At 34.9% G+C, this 26,483-nt stretch overlaps 1 protein-coding gene across 1 annotated transcript in view; it reads right to left on the reverse strand.

Annotated features, from left to right (window-relative positions):
- Window positions 1-5,537: 5,537 nt before the first annotated feature.
- The window catches only part of CNTNAP4 (contactin associated protein family member 4), a gene marked incomplete at both ends in the record, with an annotated part of 202,905 nt that continues 181,959 nt past the window's right edge, over window positions 5,538-26,483 (reverse strand). Inside the window, 8 exons of the mRNA XM_083883231.1 lie at window positions 5,538-5,731; window positions 8,785-8,856; window positions 9,236-9,454; window positions 14,906-14,993; window positions 16,089-16,222; window positions 17,604-17,828; window positions 19,378-19,617; window positions 22,436-22,654. Coding sequence (XP_083739357.1) covers window positions 5,538-5,731; window positions 8,785-8,856; window positions 9,236-9,454; window positions 14,906-14,993; window positions 16,089-16,222; window positions 17,604-17,828; window positions 19,378-19,617; window positions 22,436-22,654 — 1,391 coding nt within the window. The remainder of the gene's footprint in view (window positions 5,732-8,784; window positions 8,857-9,235; window positions 9,455-14,905; window positions 14,994-16,088; window positions 16,223-17,603; window positions 17,829-19,377; window positions 19,618-22,435; window positions 22,655-26,483) is intronic.

Below are 26,483 nucleotides of genomic sequence, written 5' to 3' on the forward strand. Positions count from 1 at the left end.
AAATATTAATAAAGCAAGCTAGTCAAAATGTCAATATATTCTTTTCATTGTATAAATGGAGTGTTAAGATTAATGGCTTTTTTCAAGGCCACACATCTAAGGGTAGGATAGATATTCTTGGCCTGCTCAGAGTTCAGTCCACAAACTGTAAAGAAGTGTGCTGAAATTCTATTAATGAAATAGTTTATACGCAGTTGTGCATCACTGAATTTATAATACGTAGTGAGGGATGTCTTGCAGATTTCCTGGTTTTAATCCAGACTTTATTATGGCTACTTTTTAGATAAATGAACATTGGCCTTATAAATTGCTTGCAAGGCACTGTTACTTTTGAGGAAAGTAAACCATCAGTTCACAGACTCCAAAAACATTGCACTGTACTTGAATTAAGTTCTTGCATGTATCAGTATGTTAAAGACAAAAATACTGTGCTGTGCTAAAAAGTATAACATACAAAGATTACCAGGCCCTATCTGGTATCAGTTGGCTGGTAGAATAATACAAGCATTATTTTAGTATTTATTTTTATGCTGTTATCACTAGGTTCCTGATGACAAATCCACAGTGATGAAATCTGGTCCAACTCATTGACAATTTATCTTCTATTTTCTTGGACTTCAGAAAGATTTTGAGTATCTGTTTCTCTTCTGCAGATTTAGGAATCTTTTTTTGATGTCCACTGTTTTACCTAATCCAAAGGCATAAGCCCCGGTGCTACATAAAATTGGGTGACTGACTGGGAGAAGTACACTTCCATTGATTTGGTAAAGGACAAACCAGCTGGGTAACAGATTATAATGAATTTGAGCTTTTTTAGGATACATATTACACAGTAGCTTAGATATGATGTTCAATGTAGTGATTTATGTGTGCAGGGAATTTATTTTGATATCAGTCAAATGCTTTCTCAAGCCCTAGGTTTAACTAAAAAACAACTTAAAAAGAAAAAAATAAGTCCTGTCTGTGTGAGAGGGATGTTGCAAGTTTTTCTATTAGTAGTCTGGTTGTCTATCTCTTACAGTCCTGGAGGAGACTTCAAGGTTTTATTTTTTGCCCACACACATATTACACACATGTTTCCTCATAGGCTGAAGTTGATTTTTACTGTAGATTTACTATTCTATTTAATGAGGGTTTTAGGAATGATTTATTCAGTGTTATTTATACAAAATTTTAGAAACATCAATATTTCATCATACATCAGAAATTCACATGAATATGAGTGAGAAGTTTACATCAGTCTTTGACATAAGGGAATCTGTCTCTGTCTGATTCTTTTCTTAGATATAGAAAGAGCAAAGATTAGGAGGTTTGGGCAATGTATCCAAAGAACAGTGCCAGTTTTTATCAAAAATTACTTTTCAGACAGTCCTTCTCAAATAAAGATGTACATGATTTCTTAGCAAAGCACGGTTTATGAACACCTTTGTTGTTGTTTCTGTTTCTCAAATTAGCAGCTTCAGAATTTTTGTACTCATACTCATTAAACCTTCTTTCCTTACCACCAAAATGCTTCAGGAAAAGGTTAAAAAAAAAAAAGTTTAAAAGACATATCCTTTCTGTTCTGTATTCTTTTAAGCATGTTGTTGTGTGTACTTAAAAAACCCAACACTGAAACTACTTCCATCCCTTTAGATATGTATCTTTTCAGTCAGATTTAGTTTCTGTAAGATTTTTTACTTTTCTTCCTTCTTGATAATGCAATCTCATTAAATGTTCAGAAACGCTAAAAAATTGCCATAGTTTTGGCTGCAGAATTAGGTCCTTAATTTGCAAAATACTGTGATACGTTTCTGTATATTTACTCCAGAGAATATGCATTACACTCAGAGACTAGGCCATAAGCTTTTTCTGGAAATATTTTTTCTATAACGAAGAATATTCTTTTCCTGTAGCATCATACAGCTTATGCGGCTATATCTCTGCCTTGAGTGTAAAAGACTACAATTACTTCTAAAGGTAATTAATTTTATTTCAAAGTATATTTTCTTATTGATCCTCTGCTAACTTGCATGTTACATGTTCTGAATTTATACAGATGATTCCTTAAAGGAATTTTGTCTTTTATATGCCTTTTTCCTTGTACATCACTGTCATGAATAACAAACTGTAGATTTATTTTGACACTGAATACATTTCATGTTAAGTTGCGCACTTGATTTATAACATATTCTTCATTTACACAACACTGGATGTATTGGAAAATGTTTCCCCAAAACCTAACTAAATCGTATTTATACACTGAATGTTGAGGAGATAAATAATTATAAGCCCTTTGTAGCTAGAGCCCACACAAAGCTTTAAAAATGTACCAGCATACGTGCTGCTATTTATTTTCTAATGCACTTAAGAAAAAATATATTTGCCATGGAAAATGTGTCAATGCATAGCAAATTTGTTGGATTAGTGCTCCAAAATATCTATAAATAACCACACTCACCAATATATTATGTGCACTTCTACATATATTTACTGTTGAAAAAAAAAATCAGTATATTGTTGTCAGTTTTAAACTTTTTAATACAAATTCTTTTAAAAAATATTTTCCTCACTTTATTTTAAAAAGTCTTTATTAACAGTGAGGTGGAAAGTCACACAATGGAGTAGAGAATCAAAAAAGGGACAGCACAATGTTGTATGACGTTTTAGCGCACTTCGGTGCCACCATTTTTTTATCCCCATAGAAATGCAGCAAGTAATGAAAAATGCTGCTTCATTGATTTCAAACATGTATGTCTTAGATCAAGGTGACAAACATATGATCACTGTTCCTACAGATGAAAATGGGCATTTGCATCTTCAGGGAGACGCAATTGATTTATTCTACAGATCTACAGATGTTCATTCAACAAAATCCATATATCTTTTCCCTCTTAGAATCCCTCAAAAAATAAAATGCCTTAAAAGAAGACTTTGAATGAAAAGATGTGCCACTCATACAGGCACATTTATCCTTCTCCACCTTTTTAGCTAGTCTGTGAAATAGGGATTTTACTAAGCTTTTCCCTTCCTGCTCCTTTTTAAAATTCTGAGGATAGGGAAAGAAAATATTCATTTGGAACAAAACAAAGTAAGGAAAGAGAACTTTCTCTCTGTGAAGACACACAATAAAACTTTACAAGGCAATAAAACTAAGAGCAAGTGATTGAAAAGTCAAGTTTACATTCTTCCAACTTGTCCTGTTGTGGGTAAACTTTAGGCTTTACTAGGTTTATATGAACAACTCTCATATGAGAGTTAAGATAAAAGACAATCTGTCTTTTATCATTCAATCAATGTCCTTTGGTGTAATATAACCATCATCTTGTAAGTTTTGTCCCACATTGTTACTATATCCCACAATAAAACACAGAGGTCACAGCCTCAAAAAGGAGTCATAATTTTCACTTCAAAATAAGTAGATGAGAAGGTTCAAAGCAGTAAACTTAATAATTCAAAGTCTTCTTGTCATGATTCATGTGAGGCTTTCACCTCCACCACTCCCCATCCACAAACAGGGTATTTTTGTCACTTATTGGGAATAGTCCAGTACTCTGGCCTCCTCCCTAAAGGTGACCTCTTGTCATGAAGCAAATGACATCAAAACCATAACATGGATACAGTTCTTGATCCTGCATCTTCAAACTGATTAATCTATCAGAGATGCAAACAGAATTGCAAAATATCAAACCAAAAAAGCCCTACATGTTTATCTGAACAATTTATGATTGCAGAGCACCCAGGCACCCAAGAAAAAAAGGATTTTTTTTCCTAAAAAATTAAGTAAATCTGTATAGCAGGAAGTAGAAAGGAATGATAGAATTCTGACTGGTGGAAGAAAATAAGTTTTAAACAGAAATTATCTGCTGGATATTTATATTTACAATTACCATTTATGTAAATTAATCTAAGTATTAAAGGTTTTGGCACACCACGTCAGTTTTCCATGTCTTTATAACGTTGTTGAACACCCATGGTAAACATTTTCTAAACTTCACTTCACAATCAGCTTTGATTTTTCGAATAGAAAAACAATGACTGTTCTCATTGCTTTCAGTGGGAGTAGATATAAATCAATTCTGGAAGATATTTAAATTTCAGACTCAAGCCTGAAAGGTCACAGAAATTCTGTTTGTTTTCTCAGATCCAAGCTCTAGACACCCAGTCATCTGACTGGGGAAAACCAAAAAATACTTTGTGTGGGTCAATTATCTCAATATTGTCATCTAATGCCATTTATGATGCCTTCTACCCAATTCCTGTATTCCTCTTCAAAAAGACATTTACCTTCTGTAGAATCTATGACATTCATGTCAGGCCACACAAGTATTTCAGATACCCTATGATGTCTAAAGTGACCTTACAATCTTCTTTTTACACAATTCAAACCTAGCCTTCATATCTAACAATTTGTTTGTACAACATAGATAGCTCTCTTTACTCTGTCAGCATAGTAAACACCTGTTTAATTTTGAGTGGTGTAATCAGACCCCATCTCACAGGTATAGTAGGTACCATTAAGAGTGCAGAACGGAAGTGTTCATGTAGTATTCATGTAGTTCGTGTTCATGCACTGTATAATTTCTGTAACTTAGAAAAAATTAGTCTTGAGGTCTGGAGCAAATCATAGATACATAGTTCCAGAAATACATCTCATATAGTGCACTGAGCATTACTTCTTGACAGAAGCATTATCACTAATTTCCAGGGACAGTAATATTGATCATCTTTTGGTGCTTTCACTCTTGATAAATTAACTATTGCTAGTCTATTACTTGATCTTTCCAAGCAAAGGTCTTGCCTTTTGTCCCCCAGTTTTATTCAAAATGCCCAGAATGCACATAAGTTTCTTAGTGCCACCACCTGACCTTAAGTGAAAATCTACTGCAAAAGAGATTTTAAAATATTTCAACCCACTGTACACTCATCAGTCCTGCTAAGCCCGCCAAAAGGAAGGGATAATGAAGACATCAGTCACATCCCAGGGGAAATAAATAAAATTTGTTCTGGACATCAAATGCCATGGCTCAAAAGCAGATGCTGACAAAAGCCAACAGCAGCTCACAAGGCATTTTCAGTTTGAGGAAGTAAGACGGATCACCATAATGCAGCACAGCAGAATTTCTTTAGTAACACAAAGTATTAGAATCTACCTTTCACCTTAAATGAAAAAATCATCAATCAAATTTTAAAGAAAAGGATAAAAATAAATTCATAACAATTTTCCCATTCAAAAATCATATTCAATGTGTACATTAAACTTCATTTGTAGAAGGTCACATTAGAACAGTTGGAAACTACCAACAATGAAATTGGTTACAATATCTAATTCACTGTTACATAAAATGCATTTACGGTATAATAGCTAAGGAATGCATGTAATTTAAAGAGGCCTGCTACAGCAATCACTGAGACTGAACATATTGAATATAATAAGTCTCAAATCCATTGCATTTAGAGTAGTGTGCAAGAGCTTCTTCTGTCCAGTGAGAGCCCCCTGGCTTAGCAAGAAAGTCAGACTGTCACATTATTATATTAGATTAAATCATTAATGACAATCAGAAGAAGTATTCCTTTTGATTTTCATTGGCTGTGTTTTGCATGCTGAGCTCACTTTTCAATGCAGATTCAGCACTGTCTTCATTTTCAGATCCTTTTGTCTCATTTTTTGAGTATATGCCTTTCTTTTTATAAATGCGTATGGCTATGGCCGTGATGCAAAGTAAGATGAATATGACAACTGCTATCACACCTACAAGAAGAAAAGAGAGAAAAAGTAATGAGAAAGGACAGACAGATATTAACATGTAAGCCAGAGAGCAGGACAAAGAAGGAATGATTACATCACATAATGGAAGGGCTTACAGGAAATCCTCAGAAATGAGAAGACATAGCTGCTTTCAAATCAGAAACAGCACTCTAATATAAGTTTCATGGTGATTGTTTTGAAATTTTGCACCCTAATAATAATAATAATAATAATAATAATAATATTAATATACAAAATTTACAGATCATTATATCTTCTGAAATTTTTTAATGGAAAATCACTAGGGGCTTTGGAGTATTTTCAGTAAGAGGGTTTCTTTTTCTCCTTCACTGTCAAGCCCTAGATCTCTGCTGGTTTGGGAACTCAAGCCACTGCAGATAAGGAACAGTAAGGTGAGATGTTTCTCACAGAGATAAGCAAGATCTTACAGATTGCCAGCCCATCTCCTCTCTTCCTCATTCATCCTTTCAGAATGGTCTTAGGACCTTAGCTTCATGAGTCAGAGGATGGACAGGAGAGGAATTTGAGGAGATGTGAAACAGAAGGGAAATGGATCATGTTCGTCAAAGAGGCAGAAAATAGGACTAGGCTGCTGGGATGGAAAGAGCACTAAGCAGTCTGGATAACAGCTGTAATGTGATAGCCAGGCTACAGTAGACAAAGGGACAGTCCGTTGCACAACTTGGCCACCACTGCAAGAAAAATAAAAATACGTAGTCCCTTAGCACTGTAGATAAAAACAGAGCACATGCCAATTTTCTTGATCTCTACTATAAGCAGCCGTCCATCATTGTAGGAATATAAACGTTTTAATACAGTAGATCCTTCTCTGAAATGGACTTTGGAATAAGTAATTCTTGTTTTTATTTTTATTAACTAGAACCATCATTCTTTTATTTCAATCACTGTAGATTCTCTCTCTAAGGACTTTTCTATAAACCTATTTTGTCTGAAATAGCTGAACTGATACCATTCTCAATTATATTCATTTAAGGGTGTTTAACCTTAAATTTTACTGAATGTTGCACAGTTTGCTTTGTTTTAACTTTTAAACAAACAGGCAGTAGAAAAATTGAGTGCATATTCCCAAATGTGTATAATAACAAAAAAAATGGTATCGGCATTATTACCTTAAAAGGATTGTAACCATTATAGCTTGAAGTTAAAAAATTACTTTGTTGTTAGCATACTTAAAAATCCCCACCCACTCTAAGTTATCTAGTACATAGTGATCTTTACATACAGATACTTATGTAAAATAATATTAATCTTTGAAACACTAAAGCAAGTTTTGACAAAGCTAGACATATAAAAACTCAGAAAACATACTTGTAAAATCTGATCTTCCTTGAAATCAATGGTAAAATTTTCATTTGGTGTGTGTAAAATTATACAGACATAGGTATCTCTTTACAAGCAGGGAAGCTTTTAGACTTAATAATCCCATTTTAGTATCTCTGGTACTACTCTCTTAAAGGTCACTGCTCATGCAGTGTGCTTTTGGATGCACTGACCAAAGCAGGTATCATTGATTAAATGGAAGACACAAAAGTGACTGCAGGTTCTTATCCTAACTCAACCATTCAGAGACCTAAACAATTTTAACTTCAATGAAAAGCCTGGACAGTTTTATTCTACTAAATTCCACTATTTCCTCTGTCTACAGAGGCTTTAAAAACTCTCAGAAAGTAAATATTTTCAGAATCTAGAAGACAGAGGGGGTGACTTTTTCATTCCACTGCCCTTTCTGTCAAAGCATCTACGCAAACTGAAACGGAATTATACTGTAAAACCATCATCTTTATGAGTGAAAACAAGTTATGGTTCCTCGCTTCCTCCCAAAAGAAGAAATATTCCCAGAAATTCTCACAAAGGATGATTGTCATAGGAGAAGATACTATACCTTGAAAGAAAATTAGAACTGACAGAGACATATACTTGCTTCAATAACGGTAAAAGGAGTCTAGTTTCTAATGAGGGTCCAAAACCCCAAACTGTCCCTATTAAGGCTCAGTTGAGTACTTCTCATTTCTCCTAAGAGACAGAACTGGTAGATTTCATATGAATATCCACATGAGATGAATCCTTCACATAGGATTCATATGAGATGGATCTTAAGGATAATCATCCCGAAAGGCACCATGATGGAACTGTACATCCTGATTACCAGTCCTCTACTTCAAGCACACACATATATCCTAAGCTTTATGCTCTATTTGTTCTGACAGAAATAAACAGTAAAGGGACTTTCACGATATTCACCTCAGAAGTAACTGAATTCTACATGGTTCTTCCTCTATTCCTCTGATTAAAAAAAAAAAAGTATTTTGAAAAAAGTTTATGAATGGTCATTTGTAGTTCTATTTGAGCTGATAAAAATGTCCAAAAGAAATAAGAAGAAAATAAAGAGATTGTATGCCAAACAACAGTAACTATTATTACTGTTATTATTATTATTATTTTAACATGCATTTTAAGCTGTAAATCAATTCAAGTGGAAGTCCGTCCAAGAATACATTTCCCTCCCAACAGGAAACCAGAATGAAATTTCCTCAGACTGTCAGAGGACTGATTAAAGCAGTGTTAAGCCTCACACTGTCAATAAAGTCTTTGTTGTTCAGATTTATTAAAGAAGATTTTAAACTTGAGTTTGTAGCAAAAAGTAATTTTTTTTTGGCAAATCAAGAAAAAAATATGGTTCTTTCTTAAATATATGCTTTTTCACGACAAATCCAAGGACTTTTTAAACTCATAGACACCACTGTTATGTAGGTTGAAATTCTGTCCTTACTAAAATGTTTTTCAGCAGAATGTTCAATATATGGAAATATGACATTAATTTATTTAATAAGGAGAGTGTGATCAAATGTATCTTAAAATAACACTTGACTTTTATTTAACTACCAACTGTAGTAAAATTATGAGTTTTTACTAGTTTCTGTATGCACACAAAGCTAAACTGACCTCACTTTATCACTGACAGATTCACAGTTAGAAAAAAAAGTTTTCTGTGGGTTTGTTACAGTCCCTATTACCTCCAATAATTGCAGAGTCACTTCTGATTGCATTAGCTAAGGGCTTGCCCTCATCTATTGGTCCAGAGTGATCTGCAGCAGAAAAAAAAAAGAAAAAAAAAGAAAAAAAAAGAAAATGACAGAAAAATAGAAGACATTTTTTTTAAAAATTTTCACACTGTTACAGTTCATTTACAATATGGTACAGTGGCAGCAGTGTGGGTCAGTAAGCATGCATAGAACATCACTGTAGATGACACTTTGCAGAGATTTAAAAAAAAAAAAAAGTAAACATTCAGATGAAAAGAGAAAGGCTAGAGAAAAGCAATTGCATATAAAAGAGAATTATTTACAAACTACTCCTGAGATGTTAACCCACATGGAAAAATAAAAAGTCAGTTGTGATTCAGGTCATGAGTATTTTATTTGGATTTTGCTTCAGAGATCAGAATAAGTGATAACCATATGCTACCTGCAAATGAATGGGTTGTTTCACTTGATGTTGAGTCAGCTCCAGTTAAAGTTCCACAGTTGGATTCAGTGAAACGCCCTTTTACAATGACAGGGGCTGAGCTGCTTTGGTGCAGTGCAGCCTTCAAAGGAGCAATGTGGTTGAACTGCACTGAAGATAGACAGCCAACAAACCCCTGAGAGTTTGCCTTCATAGTCTCCTCATCTACATCGCTGTTTTCTGTTAATCAAAAGAAACAGAACACAATTAATCATAGTGCAAATGTACAAAATAAAGTGTCAGAAGAATAAATGAATAATTAACCTGTATTCCTCTGAGTATATATTGAATTGCAGCAAGATATGTAGATTCACTGAATCCCTTTCTTGTCTGACTTTATTGAAAAGACATTCAGATACATTCAACAGTCATCCCTCCCTTTTTTTGAACAGATGACAGTTGCTAATCTGCTGAGGGGAATGCTTTTAAATTTGTACAGCAAGTTCCAGAGCAAAAAGTTTCTATCGTAAATAAAGTATTTAAATTAAAATGCAACATTTCTTAATTCTGCAGAAATATAAGACTGAAGAATGAACTCCAGAAAAATGCTTTATATTGGATTTCTTCTCACAAATAAATATTTTTGGAACATATTCATTCCATAGACTCAAAAAGCTACTCCATTCCAGCACCATCAAGTCTGTCAAAACAAAAACCCTGAAGATCTCAGATCCCCAGATCCTGGAAATCCATCAAGATATTTTCTGTAAAATTTTTAAAAATGAGTGAGTGTTCAGATTTACTATACATTTTAAAACATGATACCATTATTGGTACTACAAAGAGGGCGGAAAAAAAAAGATGCCTCCTCGCTGTTTCTCTTAAGTTGCCTTTCTGAAAGCATGTGACAAGTACTGTGCATATTAGAACTCTCTGTTAATTCACCAGGTAATGCTGGTGAACCACTTTTGATGTAGAAAACAAACTGTTTGTTTACTCTGACAGTTCTAATTTAGGCAAAAACTCTGGAAGTACTAGCTATAAAGGAGGACTCATAAGGGAAATAAATTTGCAAATAAAATGGGAATTTCACGTGATTAATTTTCACTTCCAACTTGTCCTGAAACCCACAAATGAACTTCTGATCTTTACAATACCTATCATAACAATTTTAAGTTTTATAGTGCATTCCTCAATAAAATTTAGGTTAACAGCTAAAAATGGAATAATGTGCTCAGGCAGAATGTTGCAAAATAGCAGAGTAGCATTTTCCTCCACTAATCTCTGCTTATTGCAGTGATAATAGACTACTAGATAGATGGATGTCAGCCAAAAGTCTCCTCATCTACACTGATAGATTACATAAGATACTGCTGTTAAACTGTCTCTGCTTTCTTTGCAGCTGTTTTCAGTATCTACCTCTATGCACTGAAGGATCTGCTAGGATGGGATGTGTTAAGAAAAAGATTAACAGTGAAGTGGCAAGAAAACATTTTCACAAACCCTCTGTGACAAAAATATATACTTCTAAATATGAGCCAGATTGAAAACCTCAAGAGGAGGGTGATTTCTGTTATTTTTTAGTTCCTGTATGAATCATTTATTAAACTGCATATATGTATAATAGGGAAAGAAATATTTTACATCCTTTGATTTCACTTGATTCCTAAACTAGACAATATTCCTGGGATAAAGTAAAGCTTTATATTGGGTCAGGCAATCTTGATGATAAAAGTGAAAGGGCTTAGGAAAGACCACCATCATCCACTTTCCCATTAAAATAAAATTTAAGTGACTGAAAGTGACACTCAAAAACAACTCAAGTTCAACACATCACAGACCAGGACACTCAGGTCCCTTTCTGCAGTGCTGTTTTACAGCCCCTCATTCCCCATTATGTCCTTACATCCAGTTACAGATTCTGGAACTTGTCTTTGTTAAACTTCATACAGCTGGCAACTGCCCAGCCCTCTAATTTGTTGCTGTATCTCTGCAGGGCCTTTCTGCCTTCATGGAAGTCAGCAGTTCCTCTAAATTTAGCATCATTGTCAAATTTACCATACCTCTGAGTTCTGCATCCAAGTCATTTATGAAGACGTTGGGGCCCTGTGGAACCCCATCAGCGACAGGTGCCCAGTATAATGCCACCCCATTCACTGCAACCCTCTGTGCCTGACCCATGAGCCAGCTGCTCACCCATCACATTATGGGCTTATGCAGCCATGGGCTGGACATTTTGTCCAAAAGCATCCTTTGGGAGACAGCTTCAAAGAACTTACTGAAAAAGATTACATCAACTGACTTCTCTTGATCAATGGTCATAAAAGGAAATTGGGTTTGATAAGCAAGACTTTCCTCTCACAGACCTGTACTGGCTGTGACTAATGACTGCATTGCCCTTCAGCTGTTTTTCAACGCCTTCCAGAATAATCTTCTCCATAATTATACCAGGCACTGAAATGAGACTGACAGGCCTGTACTTTCCCATCTCAGCCTTGTTACCCCTCTTGAAACCTGAGACAACATCAGCAAGCTTCCACTCTACTGGAACTTGTACAGATTCCATCATTCAAAAACCACTGAGAGAGGTCTGGCAGTGACATCAGTCAGCTTTTAGAGTATTCTTGCTTAAATAGGTCCCATAGACTTAGAGGGATCCAGCTGGAGCAGGCAATTCTGCACAAGTTTTGTTTGAAGAAAAAAACTTAATCATATTCAAATGCAGAAGAGCTCAGAAAAGTACTTTTCTAACTGAAGATAATTCTTTAAAAAAAAAAGCTTCCTTCTGTGGCTTACCTGAACAACATTTTCAAGTACAAGAAATACATGATTTCATATTTCCTTAACTCTTTACATTTAGACCTCCTCACTGTAACAAACACATACTTTTTTCCTCTTCCTTTGTGAGTGTTCCTCAGCCTCTAGATAGGACTTCATTGGAATCAGATCCAAAAGCAATCATATTTCTAAAAGAAATAGTAACTCTCCTTTGAAAGGGGAAAAAACATGTTTTCTTCAGGACAGATCCTGAGACAAATTGGGCTGAGTGCCCCAGAGGTTATTGTAACTCTGTGCTTTGCACTGCTGTGTCATTGCAAAGCCATCATATAACTGAAGAAAATCCCACTTCTGAATTTTTGTAAATGTATGGCCCTTTGGAAGAGACAATACTGGTCCTGGTCAAAAGACCAATAGATTATTTGTCTAAAAATGTACATTTCCATAAATTTGAGTGAGTGCATTTTTATGTAAATTGATTAAAGTTTTGATATGATATTTTATAACAAAGATAAAAGATGCTTTTATTCTGTACTGGTCACTGTGGTATTAAGCTTATGTGAATGTGACTGCAATAAACTACTACACTTCAAAATATTATACATTCCTGATTCAATTTTATCATCAAATTGTAAACTTCGGAAATATTTGTAAAAAAATTTCTTGTAGTAGTTTACATTTCAGCTAATAATGCTTTAAAGTTATGCTTAGGTGATCTTTTCTCTTTTCCATTGTCTGTGCATATCTACACACAAGTTCTTTTCTGGTGTGTGAGTTTTATATATAAAATCTACATTTCAAAAGTATATATTTGTGTTAGAGGTACTTAGTTTTGCAGTAAGAAAAGAAATCAGCTACACTGAGATTCTCCTAATGATGAAACAATAATTCAGATTTTTTTTATGGTCTACGAACATAGTTTCTAAATTTCTTTAATACATTTTAAGCTATTTAGCATTTGGTAATTGCTCTCATTAAAATAACTAACACTGTATCACACTATTATATATTTTAAATTATTCTATCTTTTCTAGATAACACTCTCATAATTGAAAACAACAATCACCTATTTGACAGATAAAGAATTATTTGGATCTCCTTATCCAAATATTTGCATACAACAGCTCAACGTCTAAATAGGGACTGGTGACAGGTGGTGCTTCTCTGGAGTCCACACTGATACCATTTCTGTTCAATATCTTCTCCAATAATATCGAGAGTAGGATTGAGTGCATCTGAAGCAAGTCTGTGGATGACACTAAACTGAATTGTTCAGTTGACATGCCTGGGAGATGGAATGCCTCTTGGAGGGACATTGACAGGCTTGAGGACTGGGATGAAGTAAATCTCATGAAATTCAATAATGGCAAGTGCAAAGTTATGCACCCTGGTCTGGGGAACCCCCAATATCCATACAGACTGAGGGGTGAATGGATTGAGAGCAGTCCTGAGGAGAAGGACTTGGGGGCATTGGTGGACAAGAAGCACAACATGGGCCAGCAGTGTGTACTTGCAGCCCAAAAGCAATTTGTATTCTGGGACTGTTCAGGGCCAGGTTGGATGCGGCTCTGAGAAACTGGGTCTAGCGGAAGGGCCTGTCATAGGGGGGTTGGAATGAGGTGATCTTTATGGACCCTTCCAATCCAGGCCATGCCATGATTCTGGGCTGCATACAAAGCATTGAGGCCAGGAGGGGAGGGAGGTGACTGCAGCTCTCGTCTGCTCTGGTGAGACCCCACCTGGAACACTGCATCCAGCTGTGAGATCCCCAGCAGGAAAGGCATGGATTTGTCAGAGCAAGTCTAGAGAAGGACTGTGAAGATGATCAAAGTACTGGAGCAGCTCTCCTATAAAGACTGAGAGAACTGGGGTCATTCAAGCCTGGAGAAGTCTCCAAGGTGATTTTATAGCAGCCTTCCAGCACCTAAAGGAGGCTACAAGAAAGATGAAGAGTGACATTTGAAATGCACATGTAGTAATAGGACAGATGGGAATGGCTTTAAACTGAACAATTATAGATTTAACCTGAAAATGAGGAAGAAATTCTATGCTGTGTGGGTGAGAGACACTGGAACACATTGCCTAGGGAAGCAGAGCATATCCTCATAGGAAGTGTTCAAGACCACTGGATGAATCTTTGAATGACCTAGCCTGGAGGAAGTTGCTCCAGCACACAGCAGGGGTGTTGGAACTAGATTTTTCATGTCCTTTTCAACCCAAAACTTTCTAGGAGTCTATGAAATTAATTTAGAGGAAAGAGAAATAGCCTTTAAATCTGCACCAGCACCAAATCTTCTTCTAGCATTGGGTTTTACCAATGTGAAAGGTAGGAAAATAACAAGATTTTGAGAATTTTAGTCCAGGCTATTGCTATATTCTTTTAACACCATCAAAAAAATGGTCATTGTAGATAGGCAAATTTCATTTCGCTCATTATTGCAGAGAAACACATATTTTGAAGAATCACCATGAGACAAAAAAATCTCCAAGATTTGACTTACATTATTCTTCACTGTTTCCATCAAAATCTAATCACAGGAAGTTGTTCAAGTACGATACAAGATTAATAGTATTATAGCATCTTCGTGTACTATTTCAATTAGATTTGTTTTTTTCTCCAGAATAGAAAACAAAGTTGTGTTTCTTAATGCTTGATTGCAAAATGAGAGAGAAGTGTACAATTATTTTTAATAGAACCCACCTGATCATTTTTTCAGGAAGCACTTATTTGTGATTGTATCTGTATTTCAACAAGACTGAAGTTTCTTGATTTTGACTCTAAGTAAATCCACAACAACAAATGTCTTTCAATGGCATTCATGTTATTATTTTTCATGCCCCACAATGACATTTTGATCCATGTCTCAGAAAAAAACCCTGCAGTTTTAGAAAACACTGCGGTGTTCCACTCACCTAAAATCTTGCCAAGTGTGAGAGACTTGATTGCATTGAATTCTGTGCCTGAAGACAGAATAAACTTCATTCGTTCCTTCTGGTTAACCTATAGAATGATACAGTGGGAAAGAAAGTAGAATAATGGAAGAGATAGTAGTCAATATTTCAAAAAAGCAGGTAAGATCAAGGCTAAAAGTAAGAGGGTCTGAGGGAAGAATTTGTTATTTATAGTATAAAAACATCAGGAAATAGATTATCAGCTTCCTCAGATCACTGATTATAACTGATATTCTTAAGCATACAACTTAATAAGCCTTTATTTTTCTTATTGATTTGGCTGATTCCTTCTTTTTCACCTCTAAGAAGAAAAAAAATAGCAAATCTTTAAGAATATTTTAAAAAGACACTCAATATTTAACTTCATAAAGATCAAATATTATATTGTAAATACTCTGCCTCTTAGGGTACCTCTAGAACAACTTCAGGCCAAGTACCATTACAAACCCAAGTTATAGCCTCAAAATACTAAATTGTAACATACCAGTATTTTGAATTTAAAAAAAAAAACCAACAAACAAACAAACAAACAAGCAAAAGACCAAAAAAAAAACCAACTCCCCCCCAAAAAACCCCACAAAAACAAAAACAAAAAACCCCACAACTTTTTACATGTTAGTATCAACCATTAAAAAATACACGTTTCTATTTTATCATGGAATTTCTAAAAACCCCAAAAACATCCTCCTTAATAGCCACATTTCTTTGATGATGTAAAAGAGACCAAAGAAAGCTTTAAAAATAGATTTAAATTATTATTTTGGTGGTAATATATTTGTACTGTAGTTTAACACATAATTTAAATTAAAAAAAATGAAAATTCAAGACCTGAAACAAACAACAGCAGCCATTCACATTTACCAAATTTTGAAAATATAGCCATCAAACAATTAACTGCATTTTCCTACAAAATTATGAGGTGATACTGACCTTCTGAAATAAAAAAAAAAATTAACATCAAAGAGATTGGCTAACATTAATTTTGACTGTGCATCATGAGAGTGTTAAATTTGCTTTGATTACATGAGATATTAAGGCACATTTTATCTGGGGGTAATTGCCTTGTTGCAAGTAGTTACTTCATTTTGTTTGTCTACTTCTTTATGATAATCCACCTTCCTCCCCACCTCCCCAACAAAATTACCTCTACAAAGAGCCTTTCCTCCTCTCTATTAATCTTCACGCGCTGTAGCTGTCCATCAGCCATGCTTTTGAAATTGATGCTGAAGACATCAGGATCTTGATGGCTATCTAGCTTGTACCTAATCTGTAAACTTCCTGCAGGGATAAAGAGAGCAAAGGTGTAGTACCCTCCATATAATATAAGCAGTATAGATCATTTACTGCTTCACAGAGGTACTTCAAGGGGAAAACACATGCTTGATCTGTTTAAGGACTTAGCCATAAGAAATAGATATAAGTGAGAAATTAAAGGCAACAGAATGAGTAATAGCAATGTTGGAAGAAGGATATAGTGGAAAAAATAGTCATAAATTGTCTCAATTTTGATTATTGAGTTAAAATCTGGGCAGAAATTTTATAATTATTTTTAAAAAATCAGCTGAGAAAGACTCAGTCTGGTAGCTATCATAATTATGACTTATCAAAATAACTCATAATTCTCGGATAATGTTTTCCCTGTCCAGTCCTGTAAACCTCTGCCCATTTGAAAATTAAATATAATGCAGTGTACTAACTCCTAGATCACTTTCCATTCTTATTGTTAACTCCCAGAATACCATCTGTACACAAATAATCACACAAAGACTTAGAGAAGAGCACAGAAGCAATGTAGTTTCCTGGTCGAAAGTCCATCTCAGCTGCAGATGGACCACAACTTTCTACTCATGCTCCAGAAATCAAGTCTCACATCAGACCCAGGACAATCATGAACAACACGTATTCCATGTCACATGACAGTGAGGATAATACTGCTGTTCTATATCCATATATGTTCTAGGAAAGCACAGAACCTTCCTTGAGCACTGAACCACCGTGACTGTAAGGAGTCTTTGTTCATAAACCTGAAGATTTAACTCTGTGTTTTTAATTAAAAAAAAACCCCACAAAAACAACAACAAAAAACCCACCTAGATGTACATGAAAGTACTGAGAAGAAAGACCCAACTAATAATTAATGTTCAGCTTAAATAGAAACATCAATAATGTTACATGTACTTTTACAGGTATGTATATATGTATGTGTATTTTCATAGGGATATAAGTAGCTTATGAACACAATTTAATGAAATGACCTCTGACTAATTTGGAAATGGATAATGCACTTTTGAAAGTATTTTACTTCATTAATTAGTTTGAGAATGGCAATGAATAGGCTTCATGAATAGAACACAGCTAAGATAAATTTTAATTTTCATTTCCAATCTTTAAAGCCCAAAAAAATTCTAAAGGATTTTCAAAAATAAACATTTTTGACATGATAAAAAACCAGTAGTGAAAGTTGAAAGTACAGTAAGGAGGAGTTTTTCATGTGGAAAGAACTGCTTGATGCAGCTGAAAAACAGATACCATATTAAAAAAACCCAAGACAATATGTAGTTTTTGATTCTGTGTGTTTGTGAGTCTGGAAATCAGTGGGAATCCAAGCTAACATTTATGATGCTCACTAGTGTTTAAGGCATCCAGACTGAAAACTCACCGTTCCTGGTGAGGATGACTGAGAGGTACTCCTTGTAGAAGGAGCCGACATAGAGCAGCAAGCTTGGTGTCCGTGTTGTCCGAAAGGCAAATGTAATTGCTTCCCTGGTCAGTGTCATGTCAGCATAGAAAGAAGAAGCATGAGAACTGGAATTTTTAGCTAACGTGTAGTATTCCTGAAAGTTGTATGTCACAGAAGTGCCAGTCCAAAAATAGGCAGAGATCTCTGAAATAAAAAGTAATTCAATATTTAAATATAATGCAAAATAACACTAGAGATCTTTTTTTGTTTGGTTGGTTCTTTTTTTCCTTCTGCCACACCACAGAAGAAAAGAAAATGTATTCTAGACTATTGTGATAAAACCAAAAAGTAAACACAAATTAAACTAGCATTTAGAACTACAGAGAAATATAAGACAAAACCTGGTCTAGGGCAAAAGCTCATTTAGATGTGTGTTTTAAATATCTGTCTAATGAAGAAGTGAACTTTTTATAGGTTATTTTCTATTGATCAGCCTAGTCCTCAAGCCCAATGTATTCTATCTTGTACATATTCTGCTCCTACAAAGAAGTAGGTGCAGCAATTTGAATCCTAACATACAGATTAGATTTAGCCTGACACATCTCTGTGGTAGAAGAAACTGGTCAGGTGGGAGAAAGAAAAGCAAAACAGAAACTAGTTTATGTTCTTCTTATGAATGAATCACTTATAAATAGCTTCTGTAATTCTGGGATTTCTCACAGCTGTTTCCTGCTAAAAGCAATTGTCTTAGGGTTTTGGATCACAGCTTTCACACGTAGGTGAAATTTCTTGAAGTTTCTATGATCTGGCCCAATATTTGACAAAAAGCTGACTGACAGTTATTATTTAGGTCATCCCACACTTTTAGGAACAGAAGCTACTCTGTCTGCTGAATATTACAGTGCAACCATCAGTCTCTTCTGATGCAGACGAGGAAAACATCATTCCTCATACAGTAGGAACATAACATAGATCTGCAGTGCTAGATACAGAAAGTCTTCAGATGGGAAGGGTTCCTCCCTTTTGTGACGCAGTGATGGCAGGGCATATTTTGCGCTAATTTAGAGGAAAATGAAGTTGTGGCACATAAGCTACTTAATACTTTGCAGAATGCATTTAATACGTGGAGGAAGCAAGAGTTTTTTTGCAAATCTGAATCACATGCAAATACCAAAATTTCCAGATAAATTTCCATTTTTGATATTCAGACTTGATGACTAGTGATCATTAGTATGATAACTTCTAGTTATCATAACTAGTATGATAACTTCACCAAAGATATATTTTAAAAAAACTCTTGGAAAATGGGCTCAGTCCTGCTTGCAAAGATCTTACTTTCTTCTTACAGCAAAAAGTTGATTTAAGTTCTTCTGTTTATTGGTTTGCTTTTCAAAATCAGATTTAGTTTTGAAAGATAGAAATCCAAATGCTGTACCATAAAAATATAGTTCCTAGATTTACTATAGTATCAAAGAATCAAAAAAGTTGCATGAAGGTGCTGGTCCTCTTGGATAATATGGTTCCTGCTTAAATGGTACATATATTGAAGTCTTTACTGAAAGAACAATGTTTAGCAAATCTTACAGATACTGAGTAAATTCAGCCGAATATTTACCTACATTATGCAAACCAAGTATTTTGCAAGCATTTAAACATATCTGTAAGGGGATGTGAAGATCTTTAGCTGGACTGTATGGTCCTTTTTTTCATCCTAATGTTTTCAATAACTGAAAAAGCTAAAAGACATGCTTGCCTTTCTTACAGAATGGACCAGCATAGGCTGAAAAAGTGCAGTCACAGGAAAATCCATTGTATTTCTCTCTACATTTTCCACCATTGTGACACAGGTTACCATAACTGCTACAATGTCCAGGACAGCCTGGTTCAACTCCTGGTGTTATCTTTGCTCTCTCTTCCAGATCAAGGGCCATTCCATTCAACCGTAATGAACGAATGCATCCCAAAAATCCCTTCTGCCTGGATGCTGTTCCACCTGAAAAAAAATTTATAGGAGCTTTTAAACTTTAAAATTATTGATATGCAAAACCATCTTTATAATTTACAGTCTATGAACAGTGTATTAAGACTTTCCAAAACACAAGCTTATTCATGTAAAAATATTTATAACTAGCTTTAAAAGTACTTCTGGTTTCTGTTTTGTCAAGTAATTACAGAGAGGGAGAAGGAAAGGAGAATAAGCTGTATAATTTCATTCTTTCAGTATTCTACCGACTGATAAACTGACCTGTGTATATCTGTCTGTAAATCTTATGGTATGGATGATAATACCTATATAATTAATTTTTTTTCTGTAGAAGCTGGCAGGTCATGGCTTGAACAGGTGAACTGTTAAGAACTGGTGGGATGGCCAAGCTCAGAGAGTGGTGTGGGAATTACACCCAGCTGATGGCCAGTCACTTGATTAGGTGACCTAATCCCCAGGGCTCAGTGTTGTAATATTTATTACATTTATTGGTGATTTAGGTGGGAGTACTGTGTGCACCTGCAGTAAGTTTGGAGATGATACTACTCTGAGTGGGAGTGTTGGTCTGCTGAAAGGTAGAAAGGAGCTGCTAGGGGATCTGGACAGGCTGGACTGGTGGGCTGAGGTCAGCATTGTGAAGTTCAAAAAATAAGAATTCTGCCAATCCTACACCTTGGTCAAAACAACTCGATGCAAGTCTGTAGGCTTGGAGAGGAGCAACTGGAAAGCCGCCTGCTGGAAAATGATCTGGGGTTGCTGGTCAGCAGCTGAACATGAACCAGCTGTGCCCAGGTGGCCAAGGCTGATGGCATTCTGGTCTGTATCAGCAACAATGTGGCAGCAGGAACAGGGCAGTGATTGTCCCCCTGAACTTGGCACTGGTGAGGAACACCTTCAGTGTTGTGTCCAGCTCTAGGCCCCTCACTCAAGTAAGACACTGAGGTGCTGGAGCATGTCAGGAGACAGAGAATTGAGTGGATAAAAGGGTTAAGAGAGTAATTCATGTGAGAAGCAACTGAGGGAACTGGGAGTGTTTAGCCTGGAGAAAAGGAGGTTAATGGGTGACCTGATCACTCTCTACAACTGCCTGAAAGGAGGGTGTAGACATAAGGGGGTCAGCCTTTTCTCCCAGGCAAACAGCAACAGGACAAGAAAGCATAATCTCAAATGGTGCCTGGGCACGTTCATGTTGGACATTAGGGAGAATTTCTTCACTGAAAGGGTGATTAAACATTGTAACAGGCTGCTCAGGGATTTTGAGAAGTTCCAACTCCTGTATATGTTCAAGAAATAACTGAATGTGGCATGTAGTACTGTGGTTTAGTTGACAAAGTCATATTCATTCAAAGGTTGGGCTTGATGAACTTGGATATTTTTTCCACCCTAATGATTCTACAATAATCCTCAGCTGGTGTCTGTTTGGTTCTGCTTTGTCTCAGAAGGAAGCTGCCTGTTCTTCAATAATAGGAAGGTTAACACCCCTCGATGGAGAGGAATACCTGCCAGGTTATATCTGACTACCAAGCATAAGTGACAACTACACAGAGCAATCCTAAGACTAACAAGAGTTGTTGATTCAATCTTTTTCACTGTTCCTTATTTTTAGTGCATTTCCCGATAGCTAACATTTTATTCATCTGTGCTGCTTAGTAAGGTGTGCAACTGACATATCATCTCTCTTGTTCTTTGTTGTACAACTTACTCTGATGTTTCTTGTCCTTTGTTCTCTTTTAAAAAGCAAAAGCAGAAACATTCCACAATGTGTGAGATTGTCAACTATAATTCTCATACACTTCCAGTTCTTGTTTGTATAAATGCTTTCATGTGATCATTCATTTGAAGTTTTTTCAGTTTCAATGTTGTATAATGTTTGGCGTTACATGGAATATCTTGACATAGCTATTGTTATTTTCAGCTATAATGGAACAAAACCACTTGGTGGTGGCAATTTCATGTCATCTTTTAATCAAAATATAAAATTCTTCAATGTTTGTCTAGTCTCCATCTTCTTCCCTTGATACCTTTTAAGGCACAAGTACAAATTTTTATCAGAGCATGCAAGATTTCCCTCCTTATTTCATTTTTTTATTAGCACTCACATTTTTTGCAGCTACAGTTTAAGAACACTATTGCCCTTAAATGTATTCCTCCCCAACACACATAAATAAAACTTACATTAATTTAGTATGAATTTCTCAGAGCAGACATAAAGATCTTTTTAAAAGTAGGGCCAGCTTTAAATGCTCTTATATTGTACAACATATATTTACACCAGAAACTCATGAATTCATAATAAGGCAATATTACATTAAGAACATTACTGTGGATATAACACATAGCTCTATATAGCTTTTTGTAATAGCTAAGTAAATACTAATTAATTCCTTTTTAAATTAATTTCTACTTTTTCAGCATTATATATAATTGCCTTAATGTCATGCTTTAACCTGAGAAGTTGTGGATAAAGAGACACAACAAAATTTCCTGGAAATTACAGAAATGGCAGAACTTCCTTCAGTAAATTACATCTTCTCAAGAAAAGGTGCAAATCTAGATCCTTGCATTGTCCTTCAAACAAACCTCAAAAGAAGTAAACTTCCTTTGAAATACTCTCCTGGAGTAACTATTGGCCAAGGCACTTGGAGATCTATAATCTCAAAATAGTGAACATCTCCACAGATTTTTTACAAAGTTTCTCATGTCATTGTACAAAGTACTTCCAAATGATCAACAATAAATGTTGCCAACATTTTTTCTTCCCCTCCTCACTGTAGCATTTTCATATTTTTTATGATGATAGCTAGGAAATATTATGTGGAGCACTTACCTACAAAAAGCTGGCTGTTGAGCTGCAAGCGAATATGTCCATCAGGTGGAGCACTGTGTGATCTTTGAGGAAGCTGATCTATTTGTAAGGAAGCCTCTTTGACATTCCGTTCAGCCTTCACATAATGCCACTGATTGTCATTTAAGGAATGGCGTGATTGCACTATGACTTCGCTGGGTCCATTCCCCACGTCAAACGAAAAAACCACTTCAGATGGAGCTAGAAAGAGGATAGCAGTAACAGACATTTAAATTATTTCATAATTAATTGAACGGCAAAATAAATAATAGCAGAATAAGCTACTTTAAGGTTAAGCCTACTATTTCATGGGATAAGACAGATTGTTTTAGAGGGAGAATTTACTCCAGGGGCCTGCAGCTCATTCTTCACACTCACTGACATTGCAAGAGCAATGATTTATGCACTGCATGGAAACCAATCAGTTTGTGGACCCCTGGAGAGCACAGTAGTCAAGAAACAGTGAAATGTGCTAGCTTTGCAATTTTTTGGTTTGGATGAAATGCATCTCTTGATTACATGATAATTGATTACTGTTGTTAACTATATTTAAATTATCACAGCTATAATCCAACCAGCATCTTTTATTGTCTATTCACTTTTGTTATTTATTCATAAGTCTTTACAAACATCAGAGGGAAGATTTTGATCGGTTCATAAAATTATGATTTAAATTGAGCTTTCTTCTAAGCAACTCTCACATTACACAGTTTCATGGTTTGCCCAGAAATCTGTAACTAAATCTTCGGATATCAAAATAAAAAGATGAATATGCCAGAAAACTGAAGATCTGAAAATTCTGAATATTTTCTCTGAAAGTCTTTCTTTCATATATTCAAAGACTATCATGTATGAAAAAAAGTATTCCCTAGACAATGGATAGCCATAATTTTGAATTAGTAAGGATTTCATTAGAGGATTATAGAGAAGATTTCATAGATCCAAAAAAAAGCTTCCTATTTATGTCATTGAATTCTGACAGAAAAGCAAAAAATTTAGAAGTCAAAGGAATTAGATGAGCTTCAAATAGTGTTTTAAAAAGGAATTTATTGAACTAGAAAAAATATTCTATGTAGTATTTTTACTTTCTTTTCACCTTTAAAAAATACATTAGATATTTTAAAACATTTAAATCCACTTTGGCCAACCTTTAGACTGAGTAATGTCACACATTTGCAATCCTTTAAGCCCTAATCTTCTTGCTATAAAGTATTTTTTATGTAATATTTGATCCTAAGACATAAAAATAAAATGGGAAATATATAAACGGTTTCACTTAGTAAATAAAATAAAGTATATTGTAAAGTCAATTTATAAATGGAATGCCTTTTGTAATGAGTTACCTCCTCTGCTTCAAAATCAACAGTTTTACATAATAATAATATTTAACTGATGTCTAAGCGGAGTTCCTCAGTAAAATACATTAATTTTAGGATAAATTTCTTTTATTTAGAAAAAGCTGAGAATTCACTCTGCCTTTATAAAGGGATAAAAGAAAAAAACAAAAACAACCACAGTAGGAGAACAAAAGCAACAGAAAGTCCATGTGACTGGCTAAAAAGAATTTCTACTGAATGTTACCTTCTGCAGAGAGGTCTTTGTAATCTTCTGGATACTGTTGGAGTTAAGCCTGAAAACACAAGTTCTGCTTTGAACTCACTGAATGGGCCTATTAAATAGCATATCAGAATGACACACCTGATAAATAATGTTACTGTTTAGATTTTAAAGGCAAGAAAACACATAATAAAGATTTTGAAATAACCACTGAAGTTGGTACCACTAAAAAATTAATATAATCTTGAAAAAAGGGAAGCAATCCCTGAAGTTCCATATACAAAGGCTGAAATAACAAGAATTGGCATATAGTTATCCACTGTAGTCTCTGAAGACTAATCAGAATATGTCAGAAAAAGTGATAAATATAATCACTTAACATTAATATTATGAATATTTTTGCTAATAGCAACAACACTGCAAATTTGAAAGAAAATTTGGATCTATAAGAATCACCAAGAAAATATCCTATGGGATGTAGAAGGATGATACTGGGTCTTTAAATTCGTTATCCTGCAACAAAAGACACAGGCACAGAGCCTTTTGGTTATTTCTTAGGCAGCAGAAGAGAATGCACATCCAGGAGTTCTCTTCTGGCACAAATATATTTTTTGGGTCCTACCTACATTGGTGTTACTTTAAAACTATCCAAGCATTGCAGGAACACTTGTAACCCGAGTGCATTCAAACATGGGCAAAGCACAGCTATAGACTGGCAAAGTGGAGTGGAAGATGTAGTTGATAGTAATCATGGAGAGTAGTCAGTGGCTAGCTGTGGCTAGAACAACTAACAGAAAACACAGCTACAGAGAACCACCCAGAGCGGAGCATCATTTGCAGAAGCAGAAAGAGATTACCAACTAATATGCTGCAGAATGCAAAGTCCTAGCATTTTCCTCAAGGGAAGCAGTTGAACTTCATTCATCCTAGACAGTAAGTTCCAAATTTGGGCAAAGGCCACCAGTAGTTGCATATTGGACTGTTCTGAACTATTTGCAAAGAAACTGCAGAAGCCCAACCAAATCAATACACCATGGTGTTTCCAGCCTTACTTTAAATTTCTGTTTAACTCTTTGGAAATAAACCTGTAGTGAGCATTCAATACAAAATACTCAGACTTTTGGCTAGAGCATGTAACCTTTGGTCCTGTAAGTATTTAGCAGAGTGTACTTTTCAGAGTTGAATCAGTTTTGTTGCTTTCAACCACTACTTCTGCTGGAAATCAGTAAATCAGGAAGAAGTTCAATGTGCATTTATAACTTATTGCAAAACAAAAATAAGGGATCAAGTATCTTCTTTAAGATAAGTATCTTCTTTTACTTAATCTCTGTTTTAAAATATAGTTAGGATGCACTCACCATTTTTGCAACAGTGTTCTAGAATGTATACACAGATGCACTACAGTGTTTATAAATTTATAAAACCAACAGAATAGCTCTAAGTTTCACATTTCCTATTAAGTTTCTGCATCTGTAATTTTTTATTTGAAGCTAGACTTCAATGTCTAAAGATCACTACCCCACGCATAAAAGAATTAGATATAAAGTTTGAAAACAATCAATAAAATACTACAAAAAAATCAGTCATCCAAAGTACTGAATGTCAAATGTTAATGACATAATATGGTTTAAACATATTCTCACATCATTGTCTTAAACAGTGACATCTGACATTTACATTATTTTTATTTATTAAATAAAAAAAATTTGAAACTATTAACAGAACATCAAGTGTAGTCTGATAATTTACATTCGCATTTATAAAAAAGGATATGGAATTTTATATGATGATGAAATCTAATTCATCTTATACCATATGAAATGCTGAAGTTGATTTTTATTTTTTTGAGAAAAGTAGTCTTGATGGAAATACATATTACTCATTTCTGATTGATATTTTCCTCAATCAAAAAAGACATTTCAGGGTCCACTACAAGCAATCCTCCATATAATTTACATATGACATACAAAAAATAATAGGTCTGTCTACTCAACAAATTAGGGTGTTTATGAAAATGAAGAAAATTCTCTGTATGTACAAACAAATGAGATAACTTTCCTTTTTTAAATCCTGAAATTACAGACCAATATGGCCTTTTTCTTTCTCTCACACCTCCCTACTCATATAAAGTAATTTAAAATCCATAAGAATGCAGTGGTCTTTATGTTCATGAATGAATGGGACATGTGACATGAGTCTGTCTTCCTATTATTATTATTCTGAAGAAAAACTTGTAGTCTTCTGATAAATGTCTGAATAAATTCAGTTCTCAGAAACATTCTTTTAATGCTTCTATGATTTAAATGTATATTTTGAAAATGGAAAAATTATTTATCAGACAAGACTATCATCATTGCTTTAGAGAGCCTCCACTGAAGTGCTGATCCAGTACATTTTCTGTATGGCTGAGTTTACAATGCTACTGTCCTTTAAATTGTTCACAGAGCTTTAACAGAAGGCAGTTCACACTGTC

The sequence above is a fragment of the Zosterops lateralis genome, assembly GCF_965231275.1.
Source record: "Zosterops lateralis genome assembly, chromosome: Z".
Taxonomy (NCBI): domain Eukaryota; kingdom Metazoa; phylum Chordata; class Aves; order Passeriformes; family Zosteropidae; genus Zosterops; species Zosterops lateralis.